Below are 26,739 nucleotides of genomic sequence, written 5' to 3' on the forward strand. Positions count from 1 at the left end.
ATTTATGATTTCAAATGCTGATAAGAGTGTGTACATTTTAACTGTTATTTTCAGGAGGGAACAAACTGAAGAACCAGCAGTTTCGTCTAAACTGGGCTTGGATTTCTCTGGAGAAACTGAACTATGTGGTGGATGAGCAGGACAAAGTTCTCGAGGTGATCCTCAGACGTAGAGGTTTTCTAGGTGAAACGTCTTTTGTCGGTGAGTATCAGTGCACTGGGTCATTCTTTATTTGATTTTCTGCCAGCATAATACTTTATTTCATACATTTTCCATTCACCATCACCTATTTTTTGCTGATAAACAAACTATCCAGAATTGATTAAACTTGTCAAGAAGTCACCAGTACAGGCTAATGATTAGCATTCAGCAGCGTCTGTGTTCACAGTGAGAGCTGTTACTATTTAAGCTTATCAACGGGAAGCTGTTAAAGATGTTTTTCTAAGTGGTTTTGGCTTCTTTGTGTCTGAGATGAAAGCCTTCGCTCTCTCTGACATCCGTAGAACAGTCTGAACTCTTTTGAGCGTACACCTGCTTATCTTGCCCTGCACCGAGCTCAGCTCAGCCCCACATGTGGTCAGTATTCATGAAACCAAGGGTCTTTGTTCATGCTGTTTCGGATTTGTGGTGTGTGTGTGTTGACTTGAAGGGATGTTGAGGTTAAAAAGAAAGAATGTGAAAAAGTGAAGAGCAGAAGGCAACAAGAGAGATGAAAACGAAGGAGGGCAGAATGAAAAGCAGGATATGGGGTGTAAATAATGAGTTTGTAGAGTGCGGGTTAATAAAAATGTCTCTGGGGGGCGGTAGGTTATCAAGACCTCTCCTTTTTGACCTTAATCATTCTACTCATTTCTGCTTTTGATTACTGTTCCTGCTGTGGATAGTGTGCAAACTCATAGGGTCCTTTTCCATTGTTTTTCTACGTACACATGTACTAGAATTTTGTAACCGTTACATCTTTCACAGCATTATAAAAATGCTCCACTTAAGTTACAAGAAGTTATGGAAGCCTGTGTCCGCTACGGAGTAAAAATAAAAAAAAAGGTAATTGCAACTTATCTCTCATTTTTACGCAATTGCGAGTGCACATCTCGCAATTCAGGTTTTTTTTCTCAAAATTGCGAGATATAAACTCGGCATTCTGTGAATTTAACTTTTTTTTTTTTTTTTTCTTCAGAAATTGAATTTATGACTCGCAATTGTGAGTTTACATCTCACAATTCTTGCAAATGTTAGGTTATATCTCAATTCTCAGAAAAAAGTCAGAGACATAAACTAACATTGGCAAGTTATAAAGTAAAAATTGCGAAGAAAAAAAAGTCTGAATTGCAAGCTTATATCTCGCTATTCTGACTTTTCTTGCCTTTCTCGCAGTTATGAGGTTATATTACGCTATTCTGAATATTTCTCACATTTGCAAGTTTACATCCCACAATTCTGAGTTTATATCTCGGTAGTCTGACTTTATATCTCACAGTTGTGAGTTTATATCATGCAATTCTTGGATGTAAACTTGAAACTGAAGAGAAAAAAAATTATGAGAGAAATAAATAAATATATATATATATATATATATATATATATATATATATATATATATATATATATATATTGTAGCGGAAACAGGATTGCACAAGTAGTTGCATTCAACAATTTTAATAAAAAAAAATTTATTTTTTACATTTTATCTTAATTTTAGCTGCAATTTTGGTAATTTAAAATACAATTTATATTAAGCCACATTAAAACCTGGAATTACATATGTTGCATATACATTTTTTTTCAGTTTTTTAAGTTGCCTTCCATATAAAACTTCTTCTACTCAAATATTTAGTAATACACTTTAAAAAGTTAGTGATCGAGAAGTTACAGGGGTTTTCAATTTGAAATAAATGCAGTTTATATTGTCTATTTCCACAAAAATATTACACGATATTATACGTTTCTTGAGCATCAAATCAGCTTATTAGAATGATTACTGAAGGATCATGTGACACTGAAGACTAGAGTATTGGCTGCTGAAAAAGTAACCATCAAAGAAATAAATGACATTTTAAAATACTATCAAATAGAACAAAGCTATTTCAGTTTGTAATTATATTTCACAATATTACTGTTTTTACAGTTTTTGTTAAACATGCATCCTGGTGAGCAGAAGAGACTTCTTCTTCAAAATCAGCTCCAAACTTTTGAACGGTAGTATATAATTTGATAAAGTGTCACAATTCATTTGAAGTGTCAAGCAAAAATGTTTCCTTCAAATCACTTTAACAGAAGAAACAAAACACACATGGGTTTCAAACAACATTAGTGAGAGAAAATGTCCGAATTTTATCTTTAGATGAACCATCCCAGTAATAGCAAAAGTGTGATAGTGATGCTCACAACCAGTGCAGAGTGTTTGGGATCAGGCTTCATCTGCCTCTGTGCTCTTTGGAGCCTGGAGCACTCTCAAATATCTGGAGCAAAAAATATCTACCCCCACCCCTCATATAGCTTTCTACTTTTTCACACCCGCCTGCCTCGGCCCTTTTCTCTCCTTTTCCTCTTGTCTCACTCACTGTAGCTGGCATCCTATGCCGCTTGTTGTGGTAAGAATGAGCCCCCCTGTTGTTAGAGAAATGGAATTGAACTCTCTCTCATTCCTTTTTTTTTATTGAACCCGCCTTATATCTTTCAATCAATTTCTGTCTTTCTGTGCTTTCTTGGATGATTTTTTTTCACATGCATGGTTAGATGGAACATGTGAAGGCTTTTGTTCCATCTGAAGTTATATTCTGCTGAAAGCTACACCTAAATAACCTTTAATGGCCACGAGGGAACGTCTCGCTGACTAAAAAATGATTTCAAATGCAGTCCCTTAAGTGCAGTGTTTTGGAGTATCTAGTAGTTGTAGCAGAGTTACGTAAATTAATTACAAAATCTGTTACAGTTACTTAGAAAAAAATTGTATTTAGTGTAAATGACCATTACTTATGAAAATGTAAACGATTACAAAGGGGGTTACATCTGAATATTTTCACACACATGCAGATTTGATTGATTTCTTTCCCAAATTGCATTGATGACTAAAATATGAGACATCAATATTTCAGGAGTTTAGGACACAGAAAAGGACACATGCTTATTTGATAACTTTTCATTTCGATTTGGGTTTATGTATATGCTTTGTATTTTAAGATTTTTTTTTAAAGACCTTTTTCCCCTAAAGCATTGTTATATGCCAGTGTTGTTTTATCCTGTCGTACAGTAGCTATGCAAGGATTTGTTTTCAAAAACAGTATCATATCCATTAAACTATATTATGATTTTAAATCTATATTTAACCTCAGAAAGATCTCAGAGTAAAAAGAGGTGCTAAAGTCTGATTTTGTGGTGGCTGTGCTTTAAAATTAAATTGTTATTACCTTAGTTCAAGTGATAAAGGATTTAAAAATATTGTTGAGCACTACTGTAAGATTAACCTTGCCTTCTTTAAATGTTTCAGAATTAATAATACAGTAGCTGAAAATGTTCATTAGAAATGTAGAAAAGTAATCAAATGTAACCAGTTACATTACTTTGAAATAGATACACTACTTTACTTCAATTTTAAATAGGATAACTTGTGATCTGTAACACATTACATTTCCAAAGTAACCTTCCCAACACTGCTTAAGTGTGACAGAAATAAAATTATTTTAATTAAAAAAAAAATTTGTATTTATATATTCTTATTGCTTACATATTCTTCGCTCATGATGTTTCTAATTTCTTTTTGAGGAGATTTTAGATCTTAAATGTTACTTCAAGATCTTTAAGGTTAAAATTAAATATCCCAAGGAACACAATCTTAGGCATCATTTATACACTAAATATGATTTAGAACAGTCTTTCAAATCTGAAACAAATTAATTTAAGAAGTTGTTGATGCAGTCATACATTACATATATTTATTTTTTAAATGTCCTTTAATATAATCAAAATTTCATCATGACATAATCATAAATTTGAGTCTGACTTGAAGTAAAATTAAATTATTAAATTAATTTAAATTAAATTATTATATTTTGTATGTAACACTACTAAGTGTAGGAAAACAGCCTGTGACTGCTTAAGATATCTGAAACCTACAGTATGACCTGTATTCTGTTTAATTTGATGTACATTTTTGATGCTTGTAATGTTTCTAGTGGGTCAATAGAAAAAAAAAAATCTATATTTATAATTAAATCCCTATCTGCAGTTTTTTTTCTACAGTTTGCTTTTCCTGTCATGTAGTAGCTTAAGTGTTATGGATTGAAGCTCAGCGATCATCCAGCATTGATCTGAAATACTGAGGTGATTCAGTTCCTCACATCTGTTTGGGAGGTTCTGGCAGATGGATCCCTGACAGTGTCTCTGCTTAATATATCAGAGATCAAACGCTTCCGGGCAGATTTACTGCACATTTTCCCACTGTGTGGGAATCCCATCACAGCTTCGCACCAGTGTTACAGTAGAGAGGAAGTTGAGTCTACATGCTGTACTTTAGTTCAACATGCTCCTTGATTTTGTTCCTACATCCTAGCCTCGGAGTATCAGACACCTGCATCTCTTTATGTATGGCATCGATAGTGCGTAGATGCCTGTGCTGTTGTGCTTGATCTTTATAAATCTGGAAAGTGCAGACTTAGCTAATCCCTGCTCATAAATTTCATAATAAGCTTCTTTGAGTAGATCATTCTCAAAGTCATGAGTTGTGACACATCTGGAGGCTGGAGATATGAAGTCAGGAAACTTTGTCAAGATTGTTATATTGTGTTTTTTAAGGGATTGGTACTTTGGATGGCAGTGCCGAGAAGGAGAAGGATTTCCTGGGAAAATCGCAGAAGCAGGTGCAGTTTAACCCCGGTCAAACCATAGCCACATGGAAAGTGAGGCTTCTCTCTGATGGGAAATACGAGCAGTTGGAGACATTCCAGATCATCCTGACTGAGCCAGTGATGGCTGTTTTGGAGTCACCAGCTATAGCCACAGTTGAGATTGTGGATCCAGGTGATGGTAAGTCCAATAGAAGCTGACCAAGCATTTTCTGATAAGCATGTAACAATAAACAAATTCTTAAGACATTTACACTTGACAGGTTTTGTTTGATTAAAACAAACTGTGGTGAGATTGCTCTCTTAGTGCGGTTCATTTGAAAAAGTGTGAACGCTGTCTTCTGAGCCTTTGGTGTGCACCACACAAGCTGATAAACTCTGGTGCTGTTTTACTGATAAATGAGTGCAACATAGTCCAAAGACATCTAAACAAACCAAAAACAGGACATGATGTCACAATGCATTTGTCCCTAAAAAAGACAGAATATTGAAGTCTTCACGTCATCTTGTACGTTGAGTACAGTTATACAACTCTTTGTAAGTTATTAGCTGGGAAAAATACCACCATATGTAGTCAAGTCACCTTTATTTATACTGTATAGCGCTTTATACAAAACAGATGGTTTCAAAGGAGCTTTACAGTGATAAACAAGAACATAGTGAAAAAACAACAACAAACAGTTCAACTCTGCAGTAAAACAGCTCTGAAAAAACAAGTGTAAATAGTTTGTCATTTCATCGTTGATTCAGTAACTGTGTAAAGTCCTTCAATTATGAAATGAGTTTAATTCATCTATAAAGCAGCTCTGGAGAAAACAGACGTCATCATCCGACGAGTTCAGTGTGTGTGCAGTCTAGGATTTTCATAGTCGAATCTGAATTTTCTGATCTTGCCGATATTCAACTGATAGTCGAATCATATGTTTGGGGGCGGGGCAAAATACATTAACAAGAGTCAAGTCGGACATTCGACTAACATAATTACTGATGTTAACATACAGGGAAAATGTGTAATGAACACCTTGCAGATATAAACGGGGTAAATAATGTTTTATGTTTTGATGAACAGATAGCTATCACTTAACATCATCGAAACCATAACAATTAACAATTTTATTTATTTCTTTTTTTACAATAGTACTCTCATTATAACGTTAGCCTAAAACGTTAGCAGTTAATGTTCTGCATTTCTGTTTTGAGCTGCGTGCACTGAAGATGGCCAGTAGAGAGACGCATTCGATAGCAAGTTTTTAATCATTGGGATTCAACTCATAATTTTATATAGAATACGCTTCGTTATTTATACAACATAACGTTAATATTAAGACTTATAGGCTATTTGCAAAAAGAGTTTGAATGCACCTGAACATATCTGCCGGGATCTGAATGCGAACTCCTTTTGTGGACGCGTTCTTCACGAAACAATATGCAGAAACACGGCAGCTAAACTCAAAAAATTCATAGTTTTTTAGTATAATGGTCTTCTCATTATAGTAGTATGAATATAACATTCCCAGTCATAGTTATTAATATTCTGCATTGTAGTTTGACCTACTCGCGCTGTGCACTGAAGAGATATCACTGTAGTACTACAATTAAGCGCTTGACTCAAAACCAAACACATTTTATATCAGGTAAATAATATATCCATGATATATATACACCGGCTTAAATGTTTTGAAATTACTTGTACCCTACCTGTTCGAAAAAATCCAGTCCCTGCCTGTGTCAGTTTGAGTCTTGGTAAAGTTTTAAATCTTTGCCGCCAAGATGCTCCTCTGTCGGTCATGGATTATGGAAACTGAAACATAAGTCTATAGGGGTGGTTGGATTTATTCATGTATTTTAAAATATAAATTTTCTTTTAAGCTTCTTTCTTTTCAGATTCTTACTGCTTTATCATAATAGGCTGTATATTAACTTATTGGGAGAAAACCAGTAGTTCTATGTGAAATCAGACAATTGAGCTCCCCCATATAGTCAAAATGTCATAATCAATAACACCCCGCGAATATTCAACTGTTAGATTGGTAGTCGAATCAGTCTCCTCAAATCAAAGCATCGATTCATCGTCTATTCTGGGTCACCCCTAGTGAGGTCACATCAATAAAATTGTCAAATATCAAATGTCCCCATCTAAGCAAGCAAAAGGGGACAATGGCAAGGAACCCAAACTCTATCAGTGTAAGAAATGAAGGGGGAAAAAAACCTGGGAGAAACCAGGCTCATGTAAAGTCATGAAACAAACACATTTAGCACAGCATTGTTTTAAATGCTTGGTTAAGTCATAAAATCTGTCCAGTTAGGTTGTTACCGTTTGCTAATGTCTTGTTTTGTATCTTTAGCTTCAGTGTTAAAAGTGACAGTTTAAATGCTAAGTGAACCAGGACTATCCTGCTGAAAAAAACAGCATATGCTGGTTAGGTATGTTTTGATGCTTGGATGCTGGTTTATGCTGTTCCTTTGCTGGTTTGAGCTGGTCCTTTGCTGGTCCTTTACCACCAAAGGACCAGCATAAACCATCATCCCAGCATCAAAACATACCTAACCAGCATATGCTATTTTTTTAAAACTGGGTAAACGTATGATTTTCTCTTTTGGCCAGGACTAAAAGAATCGAGAGAATCAAACTTCTAGTATAAACACCCTTAATGTTTACTAAAGATTAAGTTTATTTTTTCATACCCACCAGAAATATAAACAGAAATAATATTTTACAACTAATGTGTCATTTCTGCACCATTGGTGTCACTAAATGGAATTGGGTGATTAAAACGGCAATTGGAAACAAAATGTTTTCATTTTGGTCCATTCTAAACAAAAACTCTGTTTTTTATGTTCCACAGAAAACTGTGTCCTCCTTTCCAAATGGTATTCAGAGAATTGATTTTTCAATTGAATTCTAACTAAGCAATGAAATGAAGTAACAGTCATAAAATGTTATAATTTATTCATAAACCCATCATATTCTATGACTGATGTTTGATAGATCACAAACATCAGTCACAGACTTGTATGAAACTCATTGTAAAAATTGTCCAAACACCAAAAATTCCGAACAGGGGTGTTCATCATATGTTTTATCTGATGCACATTGGCCTTTAAACACATACTTATGTATGTGTCTCACACTGTCTGATTTGGGTTTTCTTGCCGAGAGCCGTGATGAAATTATTTGCATGTTCATCATCATGACATCATCTCATATTCTCAAAATTGCCGGCGTATTTAGATGTGCAGCGCAATCTTATATAAGATCAGAGTCCTTTTTCAGACCCATTTAATTCTTCAAAAATATCCAAACATCACCGCTTCAGCCGCTCAATATGCCAGACCCCAATTACATCTGGTGAAGATGTGAGTGAGTCAGAGGCAGGCAGGATGTTCAAGAGAGCAAAAACACAACAAAGCTGCTAAAAACATCCCAAGCTGTTTTATTTTCAAAAATGTTCAGTGTTGCAGATAAAAACACAAACCTTATCTCTAGACTGCAGATGCCTTTTTCTCTCTTTCAGTGGACCTCAATTATCTTAGCTTTTTATATTTATTCCTACCTGTGAGCTTCCAGTGCACCGCCCACCCCCGCGTTTCGGCGGCCGCCTTTTCATCTGGAATTCTTGTCTTGAAAGCGTTTCGTCTATAAATGTAAATTATCGACCGGCATTTGAGAAATCTTTGACAAGTCTGCGCCGGCTCCCTCTGTAATTAAATCGTTCGCATATGAAAGTTAGTCGCGTAGGTTTTGAGGGGTCATTTTGAAGGGGGCGCCACACTTTTATCTGCGAGAACCCAAACCGAGAGGCATCAGAAAGCCGTAATGAGACAGCCGAGCAAAAACCCTTTCCAAGCAGCTCTCATTACAAAATACAGCTTTGTCAGTGTGTTGATCAAACCCTGTTTGTCTCACACTGTGTGTTTTGGGTTCTCTTGCCGAGAGCCGTTACGGAATTATTTGCCTGTTCATCATCACGACATCATCTCATATTCTCACAATTACAGGCGTATTTAGATGTGCAGCACGAATAACCGGAGGCTTACGTTGTTTTATTCTGTGTGTTTTTGTCTTTATCGCCTCCTCAGGGTCCCTGGATAATTACAATTTTCATCTATAATCCCAAACGCTTCGATAGTTTCCATCTGAATGTTACTTAAGCCTCGCTATCTTTGCAGAAGTTATTTCTCCTTAGAAAAAAAAGAAAGAAAACCGCACTGCTTCCCCAGTGAGCTAATTATCAGTCTAACGGTGGGGTTTGTTTGCTGAGGTTAATGCCCCATGGGAGGCGTAACGTGACGGAGTCTGGCTGTTCTTTCTAATGGCGAGAGGGAGGGGAGATGGGCTGGTCGGCATGCTGCCGTCCTGTTGCTCCACATGCAGTTTTTTTCCTTTCAGGTTAATTGTTTTTTTAGGGTTTATGTGTGTGTGGCAGTGTGAGGTCGCCCTTCTCGCGCATTAATATTTGAATGCAAGAGGGAGGTGTTTTTTTCCGACAGGGGCCGTCAGAGACCTGTCTGACCCAGTTGCCACAGAGCCGTTCACACATGATGGCTTACACCGACCTGCGGGATCAGACAAAAGCCTGCATCTGGAGGCACATCGGTGACTGGGACGGCTGCGATGTGACAAGCTTCCTGCTTTACAGCCAGAACCTTTCACTGCTCATTAGTGTAAGGAGCAATAAAGGAAGAGCAGAGGCCGGAAAGGCATTTTAAAGATGCTTATTCCAATTGCTTTCTGGTTTTAATGTCTTATGTTGGAAATGGGTTTAATGGAGGTTTAAATGGCTGTACCTTTCCTTGAGTGAACACTGAAATATTTCATTTTAAAGATCGAAATCTACACTGTAGAGATACTTTATATCTTCAAAAAAGAGAAGCTTGGAAAGCAAAACTGTGGTTTGTTTTCAAGTAACTTAAATTGAAAATTTAATTAAGTATTTTTAAGTATATTAAAAAATAAATGATTTAAACTTAATTTTCTTGTTTTAAGTATAAACCACACTAAATTTAAGCTAGATTCGCGTATGCTTAAAACAAGAAAAACTTAATTGCAGGTGGATATACTGTATGGATTGATGCATGGATAGATGGATGAATAATATTATATGTATGGATAGGAAGATGAATCGGATGGACTGGATATAGATAGAGAGAGGGATGGATGGATACTGTATGTATGGTTGATATTGATCTGGATCTTATTTAGTTTTGCTTCTCAGTAGTTTTATCTTGTTTAAGGGCAATTTTTATTTTTTTATTGGAAAACAACAATAATGCTAACTAAGAAAAAAAAAAAAGATTTTAATAGTTTTTATTTTATTTATTGGTTAATTTTGTAATGATTTACTCCCAAAAATGTATTTGTAAGATTTATAATCTGTTAGAAGAATACATTTAAAGCTTTTTAAAGCAGTGTATTTAATAAAATACAGATATTTACCTAATGCATTATAAATTATTTCAAAGTGAGTTTAGAAAACACTATATAAATAATGTTTTATGATTGACAAGTATGCAACTAAAAAAACTTGTCTATACCATGCTATCCTATAATTCATATTCAACCGCATATCTGCAGAGGACTGTACCAAGAAGCTGAATATAAATGCGCAGGATTTAACTTTCTCATCGGCCTTGTTTTTGATCCTTACAAAACAAGATCATTATTTTGGCCCCTCATGCATGAGAGTTTCCTGTGTGAGGGTAAGAGACGGTCTAAATACGTAAGCCTTATACCTGAGAGGCTGCATAGATTCGCCTCATTGTTATTCTTTTCTCACAGCCAGCGTTTGAGTCTTGTTGGCTGCATCATGAGAGTAGTCACTCTGTACAACGCTCAGAGACTGAAAAGTGTACAACATTCTGGTTTTGCAAAGAATATTTAGTTTTCAAGTTCACGCTCTCTTGCCAGTGTCATATAATTGAAATCTGGGGTGGGTTAATAGCTACTAAATATAGTAATTTTAGTCTTTTTCTCTTTATCTTTTTGAGAACAAATGGGGAAAATAGGTCTTTAACCTTCAGAAAATCTTAGTCATCAAAGTCAGGTTGTCAAACTACTTCAAATAGTTATATTCTATTCTATTTTTACAACCCCATTACCATGCTAGTGTATCTAGCGTATTTTCATGCTAGCGTATCTGAATACTGATTAAAACAGTTGATCTGATGTTGTTCTAGTAATGTACTTTAAATAAACAAAAAGTAGAGACAATTGTTTTAAAAAAAATATATCTAGAATAACAAAAATTGCAAGTAACGGTTGCAAATGTGATAATCATTGATTTTATGCTGTTTTCTAGCAATATACATTAAATAAACATGAGAAAGGAGAAGAAAAATGTAAAAATATATTTGGAAAAAAATACAGAATTTTTTACTGAACTGCAAGTAACAGGTTGTAGATTTAGCCTAAATTCAGTGGAGTCTAGCCAGTTTTAGACCCATTTTTAATAGCTTATTTTCTATATAATATTCCCCATAAATATTTGATAATTTTTCTTATAATGACATGAGTAACAGGGTTGTGTATCAATAACTAGTGTAAAAATTTACACTATGTATAAAAAAACTGACCCATTATAATTCAAAGTTAAATTCAGTGCACAACATTTGTGAATATAATATTGTTTTAAAGTCCTGGAACACCAGGTGTACTATATACAATTTTTCATCTTTCAAAGCTGTCAATGAAAGTGCAATGGTATAAATGTTGTTTTCTTTACTGTTTGCTTCTTTACCTATTATTTGAACAACTCCACTCTCCCTTGGTACTAAATGACCGCTTGCAGATTGATGAGTGGAGCTGTTTGCAAAAGATCATGTATAATTGCATAGAAGGATCTGGGGCAGGACAGGCCACGCAAAAAGCACCCTTTGTTTTTTTTATTGGTCCCTGTGCGGCTCCATTTCAGAAACATCACCAGCCTTTCACTAGCTATGTCTTTTCTATTGATTTTCCATCTCTGGCTAGAGCATTTTTCTCCCTCCTTTTTCTTTCAGTGCTATAAAAAATATAGTTTACATGTTGACTCAGACCTGACCTGCAGTATTTGAAAATAGCAATGCCTGAACAAGCTCCCACTCAGCCAGATGGTTTACTCTGCAACACAACGCAATACACAGCTGGTATGGACAGATATCAATGCCGCTTAGTCCAAAGGCCACTAAAAACCTAATATGAAGCGCTCAATATGAAAAATCTATTTTCTCATACAAAATGCATGTTTGCCTTTTGTGAAGGATAAATGTGCATTACACACCCAGTATAGAGGTGTATGATTTAAAATAATTATATATTGAAGAATCAGTTCACCGCCTGTGGTGTTTTTAAAGCCCTGTGGTAATAGTCTTTCTGACAGGGAGCTGCTAAATCCCACTGTGACTGATATAACAGAACAGCAGTCATAATACTGAGCTATATCTTTTTTCCCTTTGACAGAGTCCACGGTGTTCTTTCTTCATGCCAGCTTTGCTGTGGAAGAAGATATTGGAGAACTCCTGATCCCGGTGCACAGGAGAGGAGACGTCAGTGAGGAGCTGATGGTGGTCTGCCACACTCAGCAAGGTGCAATACACAGGATATTCAACCTGATATAAGCTCTCATTTTTACACCAACAATCACTGTGTATATATATATCAAAACTATGAATTAACACATGTGGAATTATATATGGAATTATTTACATAACAAAAAAGTGTGAAACAACTGAAAATATGTCATATTCTAGGTTCTTCAAAGTAGCCACCTTTTGCTTTGATTACTGCTTTGCACACTCTTGGCATTCTCTTGATGAGCTTGATGAGAATATTCTTTTAATTGATCTTTTATCAGTCTTATTTAAAATACTGTAAATACATTTTGAAACTCGTGACCTGACCAATATTCAGAAATTTGGTTTAAAAAGTGTTTTTTAAAGGTATAGTTCACCCACAAATATTTCAGAAATGGTTCTTAAGAACCTTTTGTGCTGCTCTTTCCACACAAGTTTAAAATCTCCATGTCTCACTAGCTTCTAATAGACGGATAGATGAATCTAAAGGCGTTATTCATGTGTAGAATTAAAAAAATCTTGTCAGTGTCATTCATACCAAGCCAGCATTTCATTTTGTGTGTTTCTGCTTTGTGTCCCATGAAAAAAAAAAGGAAATGGGTTTGAATCGAGGTTCAGTGACATGAAATGTTGAATGACATCCCTTTATAGGTTCTTTTGAAGCATCCTTTTGAAGCATCTGTGAAAGCTTTATGTGGATTTGAATGAATTCCCTGCATGTGTCCTTTCTGTGCTGCTGCAGGCTCCGCCACAGGAACCGTCCCCACTTCTGTTCTGTCCTACTCTGACTACATCTCCCGTCCAGAGGAGCAGGCCAGCATTCTGCGCTTTGATAAGGACGAGACGGAGAAGCACTGCCGTGTGGTGATCATTGATGACTCACTGTATGAGGGAGAGGAGAGCTTCAACGTGACCCTCAGTATGCCTGTGGGAGGCCGTCTGGCGCCAGAATACCCCACTGCTCTTATCCGCATACTGCCAGACCAGGACGACGGTAAGAGCTTGTTTGCTTTTGTTTGAATGAAAGTAAACATTTATAGGAACATGAAATCTTCACTCCAGGAAATATTGATGGTCATATTGACGATTTGATGATAATATACACGTGACCTGAACAAAGAAAGAAACAAACAGAAAATTTTTTGTCATAAACAGGGTTTATAGGAGCCAGTGTTATAGAAAAATTATACACACAATATTTGTATTATTTAATTATTATTTATATTATTATTTAGTGATTTTAGTTTTATTTTAAGGAACCAGTTTTTATGGCTTTATTTTATTTTTTCTATAATAAACATGGTTGGAGCTGTGGCATAGTGGTGTATTGCTCATACTGTAGTGCTTATGTGAGAAATTTGAGTTTGAGTCTGGCTCGCACCATTTCCTGTTCCACTTTTTCCCCAAAAACAATAAAAGTACAAAAAGTAACAAATAAAAACTAGAATATTTTTTCTTAAACCAAAAAATTATTGCTTAAAATTCAGTCTGTAAACCATACAAATAGAGCTATTTATAGTCCATATCATGCCAGGACAGATATATGTATTTGTTAGCTCAACACGCAGTGATATTTAAAGAACCATTTATCTTTTTCCAAAGCTTTGTATAGCTGCAGATTTTCTGTGTGTCTCATGCACATACAGCAGCGAGCAAATGAACCAAGAATAGACACAATGCACATGTAATTGGGCAACGCTGAAGTTTGCAAGGGAGTCTCTTTTTCCTCCAGCGTTATGAGGCCTGAAATCACAGATAAAGTGGAGTTATTCTAAAGCCTTCTTTCCTCAAAGCAAGAGAATTAATTATTTTCCAGCGGAAAGCGAATGTATTTTTGTTCTTTTATCTCTGTTTTGCTGTTATTACGGCACCTCTCAAAAGTTTGCTGAGGAAAATAGGAGCCACTGGCTTAGCCCACCTCAGACAGAAAGTGTGAAATTGCACTCAGGAGGGAGCTGGAAGGGATAAAGTTCATCCTTCGGCTGGGAAACTACACATGCACATATGTGTATATACCGCTGTGCGACTGAATCCCTGTGCTGATCGATGCTTAACGTGGATTAGTGCTAATTCCCATGTGACACGAAGGTGAAAGTTTTCATCAAGTTAAGTTCAGCTGAGCATGCTGGATTCGGTATATCTGACAAATAGTGTTTATTAAAGCATAAAGAGTGTGTGTGTGTGTGTGTGTGTGTGTGTGTGTGTGTGTGTGTGTGTTTGTGTTTGTGTGAGACTGTGAGACTGTGTAATTAGAGGGTGTTGTTGGCGCATTGTTTTGGCATGTCTTTCCGAGTCTTAATCTTCCTTTTAAAACCCTTCGCACACATACACCTCAGGCTACTGAAGTTTTTTCTGGAGCAATTGTCTTGTCTATGGTACAATATCCTAAAGGTATTAGATCTTATCTCGCTCTATCTGAAGCCGTTATCAGTAAATCTGGGCTAAAACCACCTGAACATCAATCAGCATCCTGCAGTAGCAAAACACTCCTTAAATTCAGTGTTAGAGCTGCAAATGAGCATAATAGTTTCAGCCTGATGTGATTATTTATGTTATGAAGGCTATGCGGTTTCTTAAGGCTTTAATCATTTAGTTAGTATACAGTCATGGCCAAAAGTTTTGAGAATTACATAAATATTAGTTTTTAAAAAGTTTGCTGCTAAACTGCTTTTAGATCTTTGTTTCAGTTGTTTCTGTGATGTACTGAAATATAATTACAAGCACTTCATACGTTTCAAAGGCTTTTATCGACAATTGCATGACATTTATGCAAAGAGTCAGTATTTGCAGTGTTGGCCCTTCTTTTTCAGGACCTCTGCAATTCGACTGGGCATGCTCTCAATCAACTTCTGGGCCAAATCCTGACTGATAGCAACCCATTCTTTCATAATCACTTCTTGGAGTTTGTCAGAATTAGTGGGTTTTTGTTTGTCCACCCGCCTCTTGAGGATTGACCACAAGTTCTCAATGGGATTAAGATCTGGGGAGTTTCCAGGCCATGGACCCAAAATTTCAACATTCTGGTCCCGAGCCACTTAGTTATCACTTTTGCCTTATGGCACGGTGTCAATGTCAATGTCAATGTCACCTTTATTTATATAGCGCTTTAAACAAAATACATTGCGTCAACGCAACTGAACAACATTCATTAGGAAAACAGTGTCAATAATGCAAAAATGAAGGTTAAAGGCAGTTCATCATTGGATTCAGTTATGTCATCTCTGTTCAGTTAAATAGTGTCTGTGCATTTATTTGCAATCAAGTCAACGATATCGCTGTAGATGAAGTGTCCCCAACTAAGCAAGCCAGAGGCGACAGCGGCAAGGAACCGAAACTCCATCGGTGACAGAATGGAGAAAAAAACCTTGGGAGAAACCAGGCTCAGTTGGGGGGGCAGTTCTCCTCTGACCAGACGAAACCAGTAGTTCAATTCCAGGCTGCAGCAAAGTCAGATTGTGCAGAAGAATCATCTGTTTCCTGTGGTCTTGTCCTGGTGCTCCTCTGAGACAAGGTCTTTACAGGGGATCTGTATCTGGGGCTCTAGTTGTCCTGGTCTCCGCTGTCTTTCAGGGATGTAGAGGTCCTTTCTAGGTGCTGATCCACCATCTGGTCTGGATACGTACTGGATCCGGGTGACTGCAGTGACCCTCTGATCTGGACACAGACTGGATCTGGTCCATCATGCTGGAAAATGCATTGTTCTTCACCAAACTGTTGTTGGATTGTTGGAAGAAGTTGCTGTTGGAGGGTGTTTTGGTACCATTCTTTATTCATGGCTGTGTTTTTGGGCAGAATTGTGAGTAGGCCTACTCCCTTGGATGAGAAGCAACCCCACACATGAATGGTGTCAGGATGCTTTACTGTTGGCATGACACAGGACTGATGGTAGCACTCACCTTTTCTTCTCCGGAAAAGCCTTTTTCCAGATGCCCCAAACAATCGGAAAGGGGCTTCATCTGAGAATGTGACTTTGCCCCAGTCCTCAGCAGTCCATTCACTATACTTTCTGCAGAAGATCAATCTGTCCCTGTTGTTTTTTTGGAGAGAAGTGGCTTCTTTGCTGCCCTTCTTGACACCAGGCCATCTTCCAAAAGTCTTGGCCTCACTGTGCGTGCAGATGCACTCACACCTGCCTGCTGCCATTCCTGAGCAAGCTCTGCACTGGTGGCACTCCGATCCCGCAGCTGAATCCTCTTTAGGAGACGATCCTGGCGCTTGCTGAACTTTCTTGGACGCCCTGAAGCCTTCTTTACAAGAATTGAACCTCTTTCCTTGAAGTTCTTGATGATCCTATAAATTGTTGATTTAGGTGCAATCTTAGTAGCCACAATATCCTTGCCTGTGAAGCCATTTGTATGCAACGCAATGATGGCTGCACGCGTTTCTTTGCAGGTCACCATGGTTAACAATGGAAGAACAATGATTTCAACCATCACCTTCCTTTTAACATGTCAAGTCTGCCATTCTAACCCAATCAGCCTGACATAATGATCTCCAGCCTTGTGCTCGTCAACATTCTCACCTGAGTTAACAAGACGATTACTGAAATGATCTCAGCAGGTCCTTTAATGACAGCAATGAAATGCAGTGGAAAGGTTTTTTCGGGATTAAGTTAATTTTCATGGCAAAGAAGGATTATGCAATTCATCTGATCACTCTTCATAACATTCTGGAGTATATGCAAATTGCTATTATAAAAACTTAAGCAGCAACTTTCCAATTTCCAATATTTATGTAATTCTCAAAACTTTTGGCCACGACTGTACTATTACAAGACAAGTGTAACTCTACAAAACATGAACTGTGAAAGAGACGATCCTGTTTACAAAATAGCCTTATTTATATCTTGATTTCTCTCAAAAATACAGCATTTTAAGGAATCATAGGCATATTACAGTGGGAAGCAAAACTATTCTAATGCAGTGTCAACGGAGACTGAAACTTGAGCTTAAATTTAAAAAATGTGACACACTTGCATGAGATGCTGAAAAATAGTCTGTGTGTGTGTGTAAGAGTTGTTTTTCTACAATCTTTCTACTTGTGAAATGCTGACTGTGAATAGTAAAAATGAAATTCTGTATGACATTTTGCATACCTCCGAAATCTGTCTCATCTCGGTCTCTCTCTTTCTTTCTTGTACACACACTAACACATACACACAAATGAATTATTGATCTGGTGGCCCTAGTTGGGCTGCGCAAGTAGGTTGTGTATCATTTCTGTTTTTATTTTTCTGTTTATCAAAGTTTCAGATCAGAATGAAGCGAGTGGAATTTACTGTAGGCTGTTCTCCATGTCATTTAGATTTATGTTGAGTGGTTAACTGCAGATGGAGAGATAAACACAGCTCCGTCAAAGTAAAGCAAAACACATCCCCCAAATGATCAGAGACAATGAGAAAGACTGGAAGTGTGTGCGTGTGTATGTGTGTGTGTGTTTGTGTATAAGGTAGGAGTTTGCAGGTAGGTAAACAGACAAAGGTTGACTCCCTCAGGCAATGCAGGAATGATTTTATCTCTGAATGCTGGAGAGAAGATCTCAACGAGCAAGGGAAGAAGGTCAAAACTACAGCTGAAAATTCAGTCCAAAACTCAATTACTCTCTCTCAGTTGTGTGAATGTGTGTTAAACCTGAGAAGTGGAATGCTGCTGCCTCTGTATGAGTGAAACCGCATTGGAGTGTAACTAAAACTAGTCAAAAATTATACACTTTTCAGTAGCGTGACGGTAGTTTAGCAGTTTTCAAAATACTCTTGCTTTTTTCAGGAAATCTGTGTGCCGTGTGGTGGATTGAGTCAGGAAGTTACCCTCCGTATTGCTGTCTCTCTCTGAGAGCTAATGAACTGCATCAAAACAAACATGGCCCGGATGCCGAGCTCAGTGTTGTTTGGCCGGCAGCAACTGAGCACACTGCAGATTAAAACTGAAGAGATGTTTTGCTGCAGAGATAAAGAGTACAACAAGTGACTCCAGTGAAGCATCTGGTCCTCACTGCTGGATGTTCTGGCTCTTTTAAAAAAGGATGAGACCACCTGATTAATTTGTAAAAATTACTATTCACCGTTTTTTGTTTTTATGTGCCATTTAGACCAGGATTACTGAAATAGATTTAACTTTATGAATATATTTGCATAGGAAAAATAATTCAAAGATGCCATTGCGGCTTTGTTAAAGGTAATCTTGAAAACACTAAAAACTGTTAAATATACTAATATTATATTATATTATATTATATTATATTATATTATATTATATTTATTATATTATATTATATTATATTATATTATATTATATTATATTATATTATATTATATTATATTTGATTAGGTTTGGAAATGCATGAACTATGCCATATAAAACAAATGCTTTAAAACAAAATTAATAAAAAAAAATAAAGATAAAAATGTACACTTCAAATAATTTATCCACAATATTCACATGCTATCTGGGATATAATATACAGTACCATTAAAAATTATGTGTCAGTAAGATTTGTTTTTGGAAGACTCTGGTTTATTGTGCATTTTGTTTATTCAAAAATACAGCAAAAATAATAATATTGTGAAATATTATTGCAATTTAAAAATGTATATATTTTAATGTATTTAAAGATTTTATTCAATTTATTCCTGAGATGTTAAAGCTGAATTTTCAGCATCATTACTCCAGTCTTCAGTGTCACATGATCCTTTAGAAGTTATACTAATATTTTGATTTGCTGCTCAAGAAACTTTTATTATTATCAATGTTGAAATTCGTTGTGCTGTTTCAGTCTTTGGAAAGCCACTGTTTTGTTTGCAGTATGCATTCGATGGTGGCTGAATGGATGTGAGAGGTCCTTATGTGTGCCCCCTGAGGCTGAGACCATTCAAGAGCCAGAGATTGATGTTGGACATGATGCTTTCTGCTCAGCATCATTTGTATGACAGTGTAGCCCTAGGTGAAGGTGGAGAATACAAGAACATGTGGTGTACATAACTGTTTGAAGGAAGTAAATCTACAGAGACACCTGTCTTTAGTTTCAAATTAATGCCTGACACCATGTGCGTCTGTTTGACAGATGTTCATAGTCTGAGAATGACAAATGTTTATGTCTAGAGAAACTCAAATATTAGCACACATCTCGGCATGCACTGACTGTCAATGAGTATTACATTCACAATATGTATACTGAATCACCCCCTCATGCATTAGCTTTCACGTGCGTCGATATCAGAACGCAGCATGAAGATGCACACCAAACCTATACAGATCATCAAGAACTGCTGCACACTGTGATAAAATGGCATTCTCTGTCAGCAGTATCTGCAGCATCAGATGTCTGAAGAAATGCTTTGTGCTGTTTCCTGTGCTGTCAATTATTGTGTGGAATGTACACACAGGTGTTATTGCTCACATAAATCTGTCAGTACTAAATCAGAGCTGTTGAAGCCTCGGGGCATAAAGACCGCTTCTGCATTAGAAAACCACCTGTGTAGCTCCAGACTAAATCAATACTTACTTTAATGTTCAGATGTGGTTAGTGGACCAGTGTTCACATACTGCTACATGTTTGTTTGTTTTTTTGTAACATAAAATGTATCAAATGTACCATACAGTAGTTGTTTTATAGTTGTCATGTCTTTCAAAAACTGTAGCTGTGTGTGTGTGTGTGTGTGTGTGTGTGTGTGTGTGTGTGTGTGTGTGTGTGTGTGTGTGTGTGTGTGTGTTATCTTTTATTACAAGGGGTTCGAGGGAAAATAAATTGTATAAATACATTTTAAATGAGATTTTCTTTTATAGAGGCTAATTTGATCATTTAATTTTATAATTAAATGGTAGATAGATAGATAGATAGATAGATAGATAGATAGATAGATAGATAGATAGATAGATAGATAGATAGATAGATAGATAGATATTTCAAATAAATGTGCTTTTGAACATTCTGTTCATTCTGAAAATAACTGATCAATGTGAAATCTTAAGCAGCGCAAATGTCTTAACAAGTTTTAAAGGGATAGTTCACCCAAAAATGAAAATTATGTCATTTATAACTCACCCTCATGTTGTTCCAAACCCGTGAGACCGCCGTTCATCTTTGGAACACAGTTTAAGATATTTTAGATTTATTCCGAGAGCTCTCAGTCCCTCCATTGAAACTGTGCGTACGGTATACTGTCCATGTCCAGAAAGGTAAGAAAAACATTATCAAAGTAGTCCATGTGACATCAGAGGGTCAGTTAGAATTTTTTGAAGCATCGAAAATACATTTTGGTCCAAAAATAGCAAAAACTATGACTTTATTCAGCATTGTCTTCTCTTCCTGGTCTGTTGTGAGAGCGTTCACTGCAGTGTAGTGATATCCGGTTCACGAACGAATCATTCGATGTAACCGGATCTTCTTAAACCAGTTCACCAAATCGAACTGAATCGTTTGAAAAGGTTCGCGTCTCCAATACGCATTAATCCACAAATTACTTAAACTGTTAACTTTTTTTACGTGGCTGACACTCCCTCCAAGTTAAAATAAACCAATATCCCGGAGTAATTATTACTCAAACAGAGTAAAAATTTACTCAAACAGTACACTGACTGAACTGCTGTGAAGAGAGAACTGAAGATGAACACCAATTCATCTTGACGTCATTAGCAATGATTGCCCTTGATTCAAGCCTTCGGTTTACCAGCGCTCATAACATTAGCACAGAATCAATCACCAAAAGAATCAGTTCGGTTCAGATGCTCTGTGTGTCGGTCTGCTTCACGCTGAATCACACATGCGCGGTATCATCAGCTCCTCGGTTCACGAATCGGACGCGTCTGACAGAAACGGTTCTTGACTCGTGAAAGACTCAATGTTTCGTTCATTATCTGGCTCGGCTCGGTGTTTATCTTCAGTTCTCTCTTCACAGCAGTTCAGTCAGTGTACTGTTTGAGTAAATGAATTACTCCGGGATATTGGTTTGTTTGAACTCAGAGGGAGTGTCAGCCATGTTAAAAAAGTTAACAGCTTAAGTCATTTGTGGATTAATGCGTATTGGAGATGCGAACCATTTAAAACGATTCAGTTTGATTTGGTGAACTGGTTCAAGAAGATCCGGTTACATCGAATGATTCGTTCGCGAACCGGATATCACAAACTGTTTTGTTTTGAACTCTCTCTCACAACAGACACGGAAGAGAAGACCATACTGAATAAAGTCGTAGTTTTTGCTATTTTTGGACCAAAATGTATTTTCGATGCTTCAAAAAATTCTAACTGACCCTCTGATGTCACATGGACTACTTTGATGATGTTTTTCTTACCTTTCTGGACATGGACAGTATACCGTACACACAGTTTCAATGGAGGGACTGAGAGCTCGGACTAAATCTAAAATATCTTAAACTGTGTTCCAAAGATAAACGGAGGTCTTACGGGTTTGGAACGACATGAGGGTAAGTTATTAATTACATAATTTTAATATTTGGGTGAACTAACCCTTTAACAATGATAATAAAAATAAATGTTTCTTAATCATCAAATCAGCATATTAGAATGAAATCTGAAGGATCATGTGACACTGAAGACAGGAATAAATTACATTTAAAAAAATATTCAAATATTAAATAGGTATTTTAAATTGTAGTAATATTTTACAGTATTAATGTTGTTACTGTTTTTTTTTAACCAAATAAATAAAGCATATATATATACACAGTACAGACCAAAAGTTTGGAAACATTACTATTTTTTATGTTTTTGAAAGAAGTTTCTTCTGCTCATCAAGCCTGCATTTATTTGATCAAAAATACAGAAAAAAACAGTAATATTGTGAAATATTATTACAACTTAAAATAATAGTTTTCTATTTGAATATACTTAAAAAAATTATTCCTGTGATGTAAAGCTGAATTTTCAGCATCATTACTCCAGACTTCAGTGTCACATGTAACATCCGGTCTATCACATGATCATTTAGAAATCATTCTAATATTCTGATTTATTATGAGTGTTGGAAACAGTTCTGCTGTCTAATATATTTGATGAATAAAAGGTTAAAAAGAACTGCATTTATTCAATAAAAAACAAAATTCTAATAATATATATTCTAATAATATATTTTCCTTACCATAACTTTTTATCAATTTAACACATCCTTGCTGAATAAAAGTATTGATTTTATTTAAAAAGAAGAAAGAAAAAAAAATTACTGACCCCAAATTACTGACCAGTAGTGTATATTGTTATTACAAAATATTTATATTTTAAAAACATAGCTTCTTTTTTTTTTTTTTTTTTTTTTACTTTTTATTCATCAAAGTATCCTATCAGCAGAACGGTTTCCAAGTTTGATAATGAATCATCATATTAGAATGATTTCTAAAGGATCATGTGATAATGATCCTAAAAATTCAGCTTTGCATCACAGAAATAAATTATAATTTAAAGTATAATAAATTTAAAAACAATTATTTTAAATTGTAATAATATTTCACAATATTACATTTTTTTCTGTATTTTTGATCAAATAAATGCAGACTTGTTGAGCAGAAGAAACCTCTTTCAAAAACATTAAAAATAGTAATGTTTGGTCTGTACTGTATGTATATATATAAATATGTGTGTGTGTGTATATATATATATATATATATATATATATATATATAATGTATATATGTATATATGTATATGTGTTTATATATATTTTATTTAGTAGCTCTTATTTAGAATAAGTTTTTTTTTCACAAAAAATAGTTTCATTTCTAAATCAATCTATTGATCTACCACAATGATGAGTAGCAGTCCATGCTTTCTCTACAAGTCCTACAGCTCAGCTATGCTTAATATGCAAGAATGTCACAAAGAAATATTCTACATGCCAAAAACACGTTTTTGATGTCTCTTTTCAGAATCAGTTCCTAGTTAACAGTAATTTCTAATCTTATTTTCCCTTGAAGTGTAAAAATAGCTTCGGTTTTTGACAGATACAACTAAATACTGCACAAGTCTCAATGGTTCCCACCTCCTTTTCCTACTCCGTTTTCTGAAAGATGTTTCACAAAGCTGTCAAAACTGCATAAACCCATCCGCACTCCATGCTGCCGACAGAAGAACTAGCGAGTTCAAACATGAGTTTCCAGAATCGAAGAACACAGACTTTTTATCCGTCACCTGAAGCTTTAAAAAGCTCTGACAGAATCGTGTCCGACAACAGGCTCCTGGAAATAGATGTAACGTGCTGAGGTTTTGATTGGAACGGGACATCTCGGGAGAGATAGCCGCAAATATTTGCTAATATAATGAATGTTTTGTATGAACACAAGCTACTTTTGATAATTGGAATATGAATCTAACTGTGCGGTCTTATTGAAACTGTTTGTTTGGACACCTGGATATGAATTATCCCTGTGTGCTTATATCCATGTGGACTTGATAATTTGCAGCTTTGTCTAATTGTATCTTCTTCATAAAACTGAATCTTTTGCAAGTTTGCTCTCTGTGGTGCAGATGCCGTCATTCATCTGCTTTGCACATGAATCATCCCTCATTAGCCCTACTGAGTATGATAACGCTCGGATGATTCAGCACAGTTCATGTATGCTGTGATAAGTCCTGAAATGGGTTTGCTTGAAGCTTCCGCCTGTGTATCAAAATATAATGCAGCATGAAATTTTACCCTGAGGGGCTTTAACCTTCAGCTTCACCCTTTGTGCGGCTGTGAATATTTCAACACGCTAATTCTTTTTTTAATGCTTTCCATCATTTTTAACAATTGAATCATTTCAAAACATCTTAGCCATGAATATTATACTTTCAATGTTATACTGAAATCATGTTTGTGCTTAAAACAAACGTCTCAAGTTGTATCTAAGGACCAGAATGTTTTAGAGACTTGGTCCAGTAAGAATTCACCTTGCAACAACATGGCAACAAATGTTCAGAATGCCTTCGTAACCAAACAGCAACACCCTTGAAATCACTCACAATATTTGTTGGGCAATTACGAGAAAATGTGAAGGATTCACTATCTCACTGTCATGTCCGTGTTTTAAATAGTCAAGCTCTGACATGCAGAAATGATTTATAATTGCGTATTTTGACTCTAATAATAATAAAGGGTTAGAACAGTGGTTGCAAACCTTTTTCAACTCGCGGCCCACACTACTAGACACATATGTTTTGTTATTTAATTATATGAAATGATGTTATTATGTTATAACTTTTACATATATTAACAATATTATTATTTATTTTAATAGTAATTGGCGGCCCACATGTAATACCATCGGCCCACAGGTTGAAAACCACTGGGTTAGAAAAATGTGGGATTTGTATGTTTACATGAGCCAGAATCCATTGAATTTGTTAATTTAATTGAACTAAATAATTTCTTATTATAATTGCTATTATTTAATATTTTCAGTTATGTCACTTTAATTGTAGTTTTAGTACTTTTGTCATTTTTTATTTATGTTTCTGTGTAGTTGGAAGCCTGTTTCGGTCACTGAATAAAAAATAAAAAAGGTAATCATTGGTTTTTATCTCAGAATTGCATGATCTAAATTTGGGATTCTGACTTTTTTTCTCAAAACTGCGTAAAAATGTCTGATTCTGACATTTTTCTCAGAATTGAGTGATCTAAGGACTGAATCGCAAGTTTAGATCAAGCAATTCTGAGAAAAAAGTCAGAATTGCAAGAAAAAAAAACAGAATTGAGATAAAAAGTCAGTTATCTTTATTCAATGGCAGAAACAAGCTTTTATATAGCATTCATTTTTATTTAAATTATTTATAGTCTTCTTACTTGCCAAGTCAACATTTCTAATTTTCATTTGATATTTATATCTTACCTTTGTTTCAATTATGAAAATTATTTTTAATACGCCGGTGGCTGTTAAAAAAGAAAGAAAGAAAAAAAATGTTTTGGTCTGTTACTTATCAGAAATATATAGAAACATCCACAAAATCTTAGTTCAGGGCATGTATTATTGGTATTTATACCTTGTATTATTATTCAGATTAAACCCTGCAATTTGTGACCTGATCTTATGTTTGTAGTGTGTTCTATACAGAGAGGTTACAGGCATTTCTTTGTAAGTGGCTTCCTATAGATAATGTGAGATGACAGCTGTTGAATCTTCTCCCAGGGACCTCTGCTCTTAGACGCCACGGGTGAGAGAAAAACACAAACGTCCATACAAGGTGTCAGTTTGTTGTCATAGAAACCAGCGTTCAGACGGCAAACTGAACAGTGGTATTGAGATGGTGGAGCTGGAGGTTATGAAACAGAGCTGGTTTTAACTGGCATACAGCTTTCATTACTTGGTAGGAGGTTGATTTATTCAAAGGTTTGTCTCTACTGTTAAATGTAAATAATAAGGTGTTCTTGTGTGTCACAGAATAAAAAAGGAGGGAGGAAGTTTGATTTCGAGGGTTGCTACTTGTATTATAATTTCAATATCTGCAATCAACAGGGTTCGTGTGGTCACGGAATATACATCCGATAATAAAACCTTAAAGGTCATGGCTGGAAAAGTTATTAACATACTGTAATGAATAAAACGTTTTCCTTAGTTATGTTCCGCTATAAAATACTTTTTAAACTGGTTTTACATCGCACTCGTGTAACTGCGAACATTAACAGTGAAACTCTTGAACTTGTATTTAATTGGATTTTACAGGCTTACATATTTTCATATCCTTCAAAAGAAAATATATTGAAGTTATGTTTAGTTATGATAAAGGAATATTGTAAGATAACAATAAACAATATAAAAGAGAATTTAACATAGCAATTAAATATAGAAAAATAACAGGATAATGTTTCAAATGACTGTAACATTCATGGAAAAAAATCTAATCATTGAAGTTCATTATTCATGTAAGTTTATGTTTATCTTTTTGGCTTATTTTCCCCCACAGCTCCTGTGTTCTATTTTGGCAATCAGGAGTATAACGTCGATGAGAGCGATGGCCACGTTGAAATCCGTGTGTGGAGGACAGGGACGGATCTTTCTAAAAAAGCTATGGTCACTGTGAGGTCTCGCAAAACAGACCCGGTTTCTGCTGAAGGTGTGTGATACCATTTGATTTTCCCAATAATCCATCTTTTTTTCCATCCTGAACCAGCATTGTTACTCATTTCATACAATATGCTATCATAACAGAGGACATTTAGATGTAGTGTTCATTTTAATTAATGGCCAAGCAAAGAAAATATAAAGGTTTTTTTTTTTTGGTAGAGAAAACCTGACTTGTTTTGGAAAATATTGATGCCACAAATCAGTCAATCAATAAAAAATTGAAAAAACTCATTATCTCATTATCGTCATCTTTTAAAATATTGCCCACCCCCCACCCCCCAGGACACAAACTAGTATGA

At 35.7% G+C, this 26,739-nt stretch overlaps 1 protein-coding gene across 2 annotated transcripts in view; it reads left to right on the top strand.

The window, feature by feature from the left end:
• Positions 1 to 26,739, top strand: part of frem2a (FRAS1 related extracellular matrix 2a) — a 56,655-nt gene that overhangs the window by 16,476 nt on the left and 13,440 nt on the right. For both annotated transcript variants that reach the window (XM_059539652.1, XM_059539653.1), the window contains exons 3-7: positions 55 to 201; positions 4,792 to 5,022; positions 12,280 to 12,405; positions 13,135 to 13,386; positions 26,280 to 26,429. In XM_059539652.1, the coding sequence (XP_059395635.1) occupies positions 55 to 201; positions 4,792 to 5,022; positions 12,280 to 12,405; positions 13,135 to 13,386; positions 26,280 to 26,429 (906 nt within the window). The remainder of the gene's footprint in view (positions 1 to 54; positions 202 to 4,791; positions 5,023 to 12,279; positions 12,406 to 13,134; positions 13,387 to 26,279; positions 26,430 to 26,739) is intronic.

Source organism: Carassius carassius, chromosome 45 (genome assembly GCF_963082965.1).
Source record: "Carassius carassius chromosome 45, fCarCar2.1, whole genome shotgun sequence".
Taxonomy (NCBI): Eukaryota; Metazoa; Chordata; class Actinopteri; order Cypriniformes; family Cyprinidae; genus Carassius; species Carassius carassius.